Raw genomic sequence first — 10,923 nt, 5'->3', positions numbered from 1 at the left:
CTGTGCGAGGGTTGCCCGGCAGCGGAGCGAGGCACGCCACGCCACGCCACGACAGCTCCAGGCCTGTCTTCCCACCGAAGGGGAGATGGGTCTCCCATGCGGGGCCCTTTCCGTCCTCCCTCCGCGCCAAGAACCGGGCTGGGGATGCCTTTCGGGCCTTGCAAATAAAACGTGTCGAGGAATGGGGCCAGAAGGGAAATAAAAGTTCAAACGGAATTTCCTGGTGCCTATCGGTGTGAGATCCAAACCTTCATGTCATAGTCATGTCCCCCCTTGAACTTAATGGCGTCTGTATCCTTTTTTTTCCTCCTAAAAACACGCCTAACCTTTGCCACTCAAAACTCTACATTTGGAATAATAAATCATACGGGAAGAGAAAGAATCGAGTGGGGTTGGTTGGGGGATTAACAAAGCACAGAGCCCTTGCTGATTGAAAGTCAGGAACCTTTATTCATTGCAACTCATTTCACTAGGAAAAAGAATCTACATTTGGTTGTGCTGAGTCACCGGATTAGTCCCACAGTCTCTTTGATTGTTTGGCTTTCTGTCTTGCTGTCAGTCGTCTTGGTTTGAAATGTGTCTCCTTGTCTACAGCATTGCAAAGAGAAAAAAACATTCAGCTTTCACGGGGAAATGAACTGAGGGAGCAGATTATTGTGTCTGGTCCGAGGCCTCTTTTTTTACAGCTTCTGGTCTTGCTGCCAATTAATGCAGAGCTGAGATCTGAGCTTCCCTGTTCTTCCTTTCTGCATCTGCCACTTAGAAACTGGTCTTTCCTAAAGTGATGAGATTCCCGAGTTTGGAGGGATTTGTGGGTGTTTTGTTCTGTATTGGTAGGTTGTGGGGCAAGGTTAGTTGTTGGTTGTTTTTAAAGGGCAGAAGTTAACAGGAAATCCTTTAAAAAATAAATTATACAAAGCCAAATCTGCTCTTGTTTACACCTTGGCAACGCCGCTTACATCAACACAAGGTTAAAAAACAAGGCAGAGTTTTGTCATAGGTCTTTAAACTTTCTTCTCTGCATGCGTTTATAAATAGGTTTGAAACATGCCTCTGCTTGGCTGTAAATTACTGATCCCTGAGCCTTGGAAGAAACACACAGGGAAGAAGATAATTCCTACTGGAAAAACTCAGATCCACTCCCGAGCCCCAGGACTTCTCTTTCAGGGAAGACAAAAAGTATAAAAAGAAAATGGGAAATTTTGTTCCTCTGTTTTGTTCCTCCCTAGATAGCCGCTCATGTGCATGTGTGGGGAGAAGGGTCCGTGGCACTTCAGATACAAAGGCAACTTCTCAGTCATAAAAGGCTGGTAGTTTCATTAAACAGAATATAGATGGAGGTGGCCAGAGAGCAGAGGCAGCGCATGAGGAAGAAGGGCTGGTCAGTACATTGGCCGGTTTCCGCTCAGTTCCATATTTTATCCTTCGACATATTAAAGTGTGAATGTAGCTATTTTATGTTCAGTTTGTAGAGGGAACTAAAGTCAAGTCTTTCAAGTAAAGCGAAAAGGTGAAGCATATTGAATTAAAACAGTTTGTTGGCCAAGAGTATGTTTAGAGATAGCACAGGTTTCCAGACGGTGCTACAGGGCATATTCATGACAAATAGGCCTAGCTGGCAGCCAGCCATCCATTTTCTTTTCTCTTCTCTTCTCTTCTCTTCTCTTCTCTCCAGAGGTTTTCATAAACAGGAGCTTTGAAGCTGGGAGTAATCCGACATCATTCTGATTCTGAATTTCTTTTGAATTTATTTGTGGTGAGTTCAGGAGGATGATGTTCACTGGCAATAGATGAATTCCATTATGGGGTTGTTTATGACTTTTCTTTGAACTAACATATATGTATTGAGAAACTTACCTGAACATTTTTGTCCCAGTAATTCTTCATATACTTAGGTAGGAGGATTGGGGAAAAAAAGCTTTGCCCATGCTAGTTCTGGTTCTCAATTCTACGAGGTAAACAGAGGAACCAGCGCATAAAAGTTCAGTTAAATGATTTTAAAGTTGCTGACCTTCTTAAAATCCAGAAATACGAGATTTGGTAACAGGCTGGGTTTAATTCAGGTCTCAGGTTGGCTTGCCTTATCCTTACGATGAGGTGCTTGGCCGATGAGCTGGCAGGTTTCTTCGCTTCGGCCTTTGCCTGCAGCCTGCCCGTCAGCTGGCGTGCTGCGCCGCTACCTGGGACTCCCTGCTGCCCTCCTGCATGGCCTCTGCCCTGCAGCTGCCTGTAACCCAGGATTTTTTGGTGTGTTCATTTGTAACTGGGTTTCATTAACCTGATCATCCTCAATCCATCTCTCCCCTGAGCTTCAGGGAAACGCCACAGGAGCCAACTTCTCTGTTTAATGTTTCACCATAAATTCTTTGCTGTGTTGACTTAAAAGTTTTTTGGTAGGCTACTCCATGACTTTTCCAAGCAATATAGCCTTTCCTCCTTGGAAACCAGTGAATGGCTTGTTTTGCTTTTACTATGCCAGGCTGGATCTAGCGAGGCGAAGGCCAACAGTCTTTGTTTTTTTCAAAATGTTCTGTCAGTAGCTCTGTAATCACCATTTCTATTCAGATCTGCTTCATCCCAGATCAGCAAGCTTTAAAATACACAGCTTTTTGTTGACAGAATGTTAAAACCCAGTCCTCTGCATTTTCAGATGGATTTAAAGGCATACTTGACACTGAAATTAAAGGGAACTGGAAAGACCTAAACCCCTTATAGTTCCATGATTTTGTCTCGTGACAAGCATACTCTTTTTTTTTTTTTTTTTTTTTTTTTTTTATTTGTAATGCTTTTTCCAAACCAGTTACACAACACATGGTTCTGGCCTCAAGCAGCTTTTGTAGCTACCAAACATCAGTTGACTGTGTTTGTGCATCGGCCTCTGCTGCGGTGCCTGGTCAGTTGGTGTTGCTTGCTGGGACAGCCTAAACAAGCTCTACCAGAACACCCCAGAGAGGCAGAAAGTGCCCTAAACCTGTTGTTCCACCACGCAGTGGCTGCACTGAGCTTTCAACCCCCCTGTGAGATGGATAGCTCGGGCTGGAAGGGACCAGCTGGTCCAACCTTCAGCTCAATGCAGAGTCAGACCAGGGTGCTCAACATTTTTCCCAGTCAGGCTTCATCCCCCAAGGATGGAGATCCCACCATGTCTCTGGGCACCTGCTTTAGTGCTGAACCACTCTCCATTTGAACAATTTTTTTCCTTGTCAGAATTTTTTAGTCAAAAGTTTCCTTGCTGCTCCTTGTGATCATTGCCTCTGATCTTTTGCTGTGCACCTCTGTCGAGGGTCTGTCTCCATCTTCCCTCTAACTCCCCACTAGGTACCCGAAGAGAGCAGTTAGGACTCCCCACCCCTTTAACCCTCTCCTCTCTAGGCTGAACAAACCTTCAGTGTCTCTTTGTACATCAAGCTGCTGAGAAAAAAACTTGAATTGTTGACAGAGACACGAGTCTTGCCTGTTCTACTGAAAGAGGTGCATGCCAAGCTAGTTGCAAGGAAAGGATTGTGTGCCAGGCTACGTCTTGGCAAGTCAACACACATTTATTTGCCATGGTTACTACTCAACTGTGTAAGCATATTTGGTGTTGGCAAAAAGCCTTTCCTGAGCCATGTTAAAAGGTGTAGCACACAGAGCCTAAGAAATGGTAGTGTCATTCTGTTGGGGGGAAAAAAAAAATTATTCCAATACTTAGACAAGTCCCCTGATTTTGGTATGCTTATCTGACCCTGGCCGTCGGGAAATCTGGCACCATACACCGTTTTATCACAACTGCCTCGGGCTTATAGGAAGGCTTTAGTCTAGTTCTCATGGATGTTCCTGTCTTTACTAAACAAAACTATGCCTAGGCTAGGATTACTTTCAGCTGTCAGCCTGAAAAGCCATTTTCTATACAAAACAGCAAACTGCCACTTTTTTTTTTCAGCATTGTGTGACACAGCCGCTCTTTAAATGTAAAACTGCACAGTCAGTGAGTTACTGAGCGGCAGGAGAGACTGGACTTTCCTCCCTCAGTAAGTAGATTTCACGCCCACACAGACCTAGAGAGCAGAGATCCCCCCAGATCTCTCCCCTCCTACAGGAGGAGGAATCTGTACCTCATTGTGTTTCAGCCCTAAGAGATCGTTGGTGTCTATCTCACTTAGAGGAAAGAATCAGCGTAACATGATAATTTGTGGGTTTGCACTCATGAAGGGTGGCTTTTTTTCTGTGTGCCGTAAGCAACTGTAAGCTCTTCCATGGAGACCCTGGAAAATTCACTTGGAGTTTGCACTGAGTGGTTTAAAACAGAAGCCCAGCAACACTGTGCATTATACAACCCTCTCCCACATGCCTTGCAAGGCCCTTAAAATTGTTAGAGCTCCACAAACCTGCACCCCCTCCAGGAACTGTCTTATTTAAGCGTAAATGCTGCCCCAGAAGGGATGCTGGGGATGGAGAAAAGGGGTCCATGTAACCACACTGTCACCGCTGCTTCATACGGCCAGGCCAAGGCTAAGGTGGGAGAAAGGGGTGGGGGATCAATAAAGTCTTTTTTACTCATGGCAAATCCACATCTGTGTTGATGTTGTCAGTGCAATGCAGTGTTCACATTTTCAAACTACTGCCCTTCTGGTCGAGGAGTCGTATATTAACCACGTTAGCAGTTCTGCCAGGAAATAACAAGGATACCAGGCATTTCAGCAGTGCTTTTCATCAGATCATTCCTACTTACTTTACAAACAGAATTAAGGAAGCCTCACAACATCCCTGTGAGGTAGGTGGAAATTCTTACACCCATTTTACAGGTGGAGAAAACAGGCACTGAGAGGTAAAGTGATTATCACAGCAAGTCAGAAGCAGAGCTGGAAATAAATCTAAGATTATTATCCTAGGTCCACTGCTCTAGACACTAGAGAACACCAACTCCCACATGCTATCGTAAGCTAAGACACTACCTTTCTCTTCTACTTTCACCTCCTTTGGTGATTTTGACACTTGCATCTTATGCTCCTTGCAGAGAGCCATATGATCAGTTAGTAATTTATTTGCACAGGGAGCCAAGGGGTTACACACATCTTTAAATGATCCAGGCATGGCTCTACTTGTCCAGTGACTTCCCCCTTCCCAAGAAGATAACTTTCCCCGTTCTTTACATACAGATCTATGTTTTGCTTAACTATTTTTTGAGTAGAATCATACACTGAATCCACAGCTCTGAGGCTGTTATGCACCTTCACTAGGAATTTCTTGAATAAATGATTAAATTTGTCTCATTGAGAGGGAATAAAACACATTTATATGCTATCACTTCCAGAAATAGCAATAATCCTTTGCTCATCTGTAGGGCCTTCCATCCAAGGACCTCCCGTTCTATTACTAACACAATATATCGAGCCTCACGTCGTCTTTGTGAGGTAGAAAACGATTCCCAATTGTACAAGAAGGAAGAATGACTTGCTGACAGTCCCGCATTGATTTCATTGCAGAGATGAGGCTGAGTGCCAGGAGACCAGACTGTTACTTCCCTGCCCAGTTTGCCGAGAAGCGCTGTCTTGATGCCGTGGCTCGTACTCGGTGGCTACAGATTCGCTAGCAGGCTGGCAGGGTACTTGAAAACTGGCTTGAAAAAAAAAAATCAACAAGCAGTTGACTGGATGCAGGAAGAAAACACTGGCTTGTTTCACTGTGCTGTCGTGACCCGGAGGAAGAAGCGAGCTCTCCTGCGGCAGCTGTGAAAGAACTTACAGAGTGTCCATTGAGTACGCTGCGTATAGTGCATTTTACTGAGGCACTCCAGTGAAAAAGAATGACATACTCAACATCTGATGATTAAAGACTGGACCGCCCGGCAGCCATATTGTGAACCATATACCTCTGATGAATAAGCACTCATCTTAATTAGTCCAGTGATCTAATGAAGGTATGCATGTCAGAGGCCAGGAACAGGGGTGGTTATTAAAATACTTTGTATGTAAAAGGTCTTGTCAAGTAATTAGAAGTAAACAAGGCTGGGGGTGATTCAGCTAGTCCATTGGTATCTGGAAGGGTCAGATGCTCTGAAGAAGATGCTTATGCTGAACCGTTACAGATATTTATCTTTTTTACCTACAGGAAAGTGTGTTTCCAACCCCTTCAACGAGTGGGCTGGTTTGGAATGGTTTAGAACCATTAAAACTCTCTTACACCTTTCTGTGAAGAAAATAAGAAGTAATAGATCCCATCTCGTGTAAGTATGGTGATTTTACTGTTCATCTAAATCTTTGCCCTTGTTTGAATTCTAGTAGAGTATTGGGCACAGTGGACCCTTTTCCTGCTGAAAAACATTATCTTTCCTCAGTTGCCTTTTGTTTGTGTTAACTGTTCTCCTGTTTCTGTATGAAGAGAGTGGATAAATAGCCTCCAGATTCTCTCTCTGCATATTCCTTCGCATATGTTGCTTTGTCATATTCCTTCCTAGAACTGAGGAGGTACCTTCCAGTCTTCCTTCACAAGGAAGGACAACCTAACAGCCTTTGTCCGGGGAGCAAAGATTTTGACCTCAGGCTGCAAACCTCGGGAAAATACACAGGCCCAAGAGGAGCAAAAGGATTAATAGTATAAAAAAAAAAAACAAAACGTGGCACCACTATGGTGCTGAAGAATCCCAACGCACCCTACAAACTTTCTACATATGTACAGCTTACTTCACTCGACAGTGAAGTCCAGCCACCTTTGCGCTTGTATAGGGCAGCTGCGTAACAAGGCACCGGATCTCCACCAAACAGGTTAGATCGGCGGGTGACAGAACTGACTGTACTGGTGGCTGCCTGGGCTGGGACACGGGGCAGCAGGGCTGGAGGTGTGAGCCCAAGCCTACCCAGAGCTCTCTCAGACACCCATTCGACTTCAATGGGCTTTGAGTCAGCCCTGCTACAATGGGAGACCACGGGGGGTCTTTTCTAGCTAGCGGCGGGATGAGTTTTATGCATTATGCCAAAGACCTTCTTTTTCCTGACCTGGATTAGAGCCTGCCCTGGGAACAATGGGATGGGCTGCAGCCCAGCAGAAAGAATTTGCTGAGCTGGCAGGGTCTGAGGTTTGCAGAGCAGAGTAGATGAGAGTGCATACCTGCACTTTTCTGGCATGAGGCTCAGTTTTGGGGGGACACAGCTGTTAACCTGAAGCTTTTGAATGCCTTGCTGCACTGTCCCAGCCAAAAGGTGCTGCTGTAGTCCTAAAATTAGAAATCCACAGACATTTAAACATTTGGAAGCGCATGCTTTTCTGCCTTTTGTAACAAAAAAGATTCTGCTGAGGCTCTGAGAGTTCTGAACAGACCTGTTGGCACAAAAGGTCTAAATCATCTTTTGAAAGGCCTTGTTTTACTCAAGACTTTGGCATTTAATAGAGAAGTAGACCACTGGATGGCTCCCGTCTGTCAAACTGAAAACAAAGGATGTCAAAAGACTATTATCATATCAGACTTCTCAAACTGGAACAACCAGTTTTGTATTTCGAGGTTTAAATAGTCACATAGTTACCCAGACCCCTGGTTTAGGTTCACAGGTGCTTTCAGGACTCTGTACCTGAGATTTGCTGAGTGCCTGTAAGTCTGGGAGCTCCAGGAACTGAGCACATGTCAGGATCATGCCGTGAAGGCTTATATTTGGTTTCATGCTCTGGGGGCTGTAGCTGTTTCCTCCTTTCACAGAAGCCTTCCCACACTTGCTTTGCTAAATCGAATTTCAGATCTTTAAGTCACAAGACTACAAGTAAAAAATATCACTTGAATTTATTCTTTCCAGTGCTCTGAAATAGGCTTGGGGCTGGATGACCCTCTTGGGAACAAATAATCCATCTGTGGACATCTGCTAAATCCTAGTAGAGAGCTACTGTTAACCTTGCCCACTGTCAATGTCACTTGAAGAGCAGAAATATTTTTGACAAAAGGAAAATATTTTTACCTAATTCAGATTTGCATTCACAGAGGAATTTGGGACATTTTGGCCTTTATTTTCTGAATAGAGAGGGGAAATAGCGCTTACTATTTTACTGTGGTGATGCTAAGCACAGAATTCATTTTGTGAATTAAATAACTGCAATTCCCTGCCAACAGCGAAGGGGAGATCTGCTCAGCATGCCATAGGTGGAAACAGAAAAAGAAATACTAGATACAGTTGTTGATCAGTCTTCCCCCTCGCTGGCTGAAGGGACAGATCCTCCCCACGTTCCTAGAGAAATGTGGAACACAAAGCTTCCAGTTAATACGTTCACAGTGGTGACATTTGTGTTTCACTGCCACGTTAGGTTTTAAAAGACATCAGTTATGTGTACAGTGTAGATATTACTGTAAGGAGTGAGCTGGCATGTGGAAACACGGAAAATGTTCCTTTTAAAATGGACATACAGGGCAAATAAGGCACAGTTACCATGATAGTACCTTTCCAGTTGAGAATCTCAAGAGGAAATAATATTCAAATGGCCATTTTAGCACTTTGCTTAAAAATATCTTTTGATTCTTTCTCTATCTCTTCTTTTCTCTTCAACCTTTTCTTTTTCATGTGCTCTGCATATCCTGCACCTTCATACAGTCAAATCGTCTGACCTGGCGCGGCTGCTGGCTTTACTTAGCCTGCTGAGGGGTCTCATATCAGTGGCGAGTTCAGCAGGTGCTGAAGACCCTTCTATTTCGTCACTCACCACCTCCTCTGCTTTCTTCACCCCTAGCTCTTCCTGAGGTGCCAGCTGCTCCTCTTCTTGTTCCTCTTCCTCCTCTGCTCTTACCTTCTCCTCTTCCCGTTCCTTTGCTTGTGCATACGATGGTAACCTCTCATCAAATGCCCTGGAGAGATCTTCCAATGGTCCCATCCCAATCTTCTCCTCAAACTCATTGAAGGCTGATGGAAGGGGACTGGGCTCAACCCCTACTTCTGTGAGAGGGAAATAGTGGGACACCGGCTTCTCTTCTTCCAGCAGCTTGTAGCCTTTGGCCTTCGGGATGGAGGAGACTGTGATGGCATGGAGGGGCTTCTCTGGGACCTCCCCCAGCTGTTCCTCTGCTGGTCTTCTCAGAGCCCTCCGGATCCTTTTCAGGATCAAGTGACTGATCTCCACCAGGTTGAGGAAGAGGGACACGGAAGCCACCACCAGCATGAACATAATAAAGATGGTCTTCTCCGTGGGCCTGGAGACAAAACAGTCCACAAGATTGGGGCAGGGCCACCGCCCACAGCGGTAAAGGGGGAGAATTCGGAATCCGTACAGGAAATACTGACCTACTATGAATCCCACCTCAAAGAGGGTTTTGAAAATGATGTGGAAGATGTACGTTCTCAGGAGGGTACCCTCCAGGCGAAACTTCTTGGTCCCATCAGGGTTGTTGCCTTTGTTTTGATTTGGAGCCAGGGGCAGCTTCTCTTCATCTACCTCAGCTTGCTGACGCCTCTCAGCTTCCTCTTTCTCTCTCCTCTTCTCCTCCATGCGGACATGGTGCACTGCATGCCCAAAGTACATTAGCGAAGGCGTGGATACAAAAATGATCTGCAGGACCCAGAGCCGGATGTGGGAGATGGGGAAGGCCTCATCATAGCAGACGTTCTCGCAACCAGGTTGCTGGGTGTTGCACACAAAGTCTGATTGTTCGTCTCCCCACACTAGCTCGGCAGCTGTTCCCAGGATCAGGATGCGGAAAATGAAGAGCACTGTGAGCCAAACTCTCCCGATGACAGTGGACTGCTCATTCACCTGCTCTAAAATGTTCCCCAAGAAACTCCAGTCACCCATTTCTTACTGTCTAAGGAAAGAAAAAAGAAAGAGAATGACCACAAATTATGCTAAATTTAAAAGATTTCAGGTTTTCCCACTGATGCCTGTTGTTGCTTTCAACTAGTATTTCCCTAATATGCTTTGAGAACAGAAAGAAGGTTGCTTGCTTGCTTGCTTATTTGCCTGATCACAATGATTTATTAGCGGAAGCTGGAAAGCCAGAGCGAACTGCTTGCTAAATTCTTTCTTCCCTGGCTCTAAATTGGCAATTACTTTTCAGCCGGGGAGTATATTTAACTCCTTTTCCAGGTAAGAGTCTTCTGTGGTGCCTTGTACGCTCAGTTGCCTGAGCCTGCTTAGATTTTGTACATGTACAAACACTTACCAGCAGTACAGAAATACAGATTTATCAGCATGCAGCTGCAGTGGTTAGAAAAGACAGTGAAGCTTTCAAGCACTCAAGCCCTTCTGCAGCAGAACCACACATGGGTCAAACAGATCTCGAATTGGTGCCCATCTTGCACCTACACAAACCTGAATTCTCTATAGGTTACATATATTAATTCTACATTAGAAATCACTCTGTTAGGTAAGAATAGCAATTACAACACCATTACTATGTTAGTAATACTGTATAAGCTTAATAACTACCATATATACTAGTTTTGCTATATAGTGTGCATTATATACAATATAATTATTCAGTGTTATTGGTGCTATTCATTGTATCCTCTTCGGAAGTCAGTTGCCACACTGACATTGGAACCAAGCTGGAGAAGAACACAAAGGTCTACAACTGGGACCTAAAATACTATTTTCTCTCTCTAAAATATCATTGCTGCTATCTCAGGCTAACACAGAGCTGGAAGCCAGCTACAGATATCCTATTGGAAAGCTAAGAAAGCAGTCCGTTTTCAAGTTGTGCAAGTCAAATGTTACATCTGCCATTATTTTTGCATCATAAGAAATTATTCCGAGGTCAGGACTTCATCCTGCATATCCTAAACTTCCCACTATATAATTTTAGGCAAGGAAAAATCTATGAATAAGGGAAATAAAGAGGAAACTTGTTTGGGATGGGCTAATTTAACACATCACAGCAGTCTGAAGTCTCTGAGGAATGCAGAATATTACAGTGATCCAGAACGACTGACTTATGGACCGTGACAAGTGAAACAGGGAACATCATTCATAAAATAC

General features: G+C 44.4%; 1 protein-coding gene across 1 annotated transcript; it reads right to left on the bottom strand.

The window, feature by feature from the left end:
* Positions 1 to 8,321: 8,321 nt before the first annotated feature.
* Positions 8,322 to 9,741, bottom strand: GJA8 (gap junction protein alpha 8). Its single transcript, XM_019470805.1, has one exon. The coding sequence runs from the start codon at positions 9,739 to 9,741 to the stop codon at positions 8,542 to 8,544; it is 1,200 nt and encodes a 399-aa protein (XP_019326350.1). The 3' UTR covers positions 8,322 to 8,541.
* Positions 9,742 to 10,923: the final 1,182 nt, after the last annotated feature.

The sequence above is a fragment of the Aptenodytes forsteri genome, unplaced genomic scaffold, assembly GCF_000699145.1.
Source record: "Aptenodytes forsteri isolate BGI_AS27 unplaced genomic scaffold, ASM69914v1 Scaffold207, whole genome shotgun sequence".
Taxonomy (NCBI): domain Eukaryota; kingdom Metazoa; phylum Chordata; class Aves; order Sphenisciformes; family Spheniscidae; genus Aptenodytes; species Aptenodytes forsteri.
Note: the sequence above shows the minus strand (reverse complement) of the source record. Positions and strands in the feature narration are given on the sequence as shown.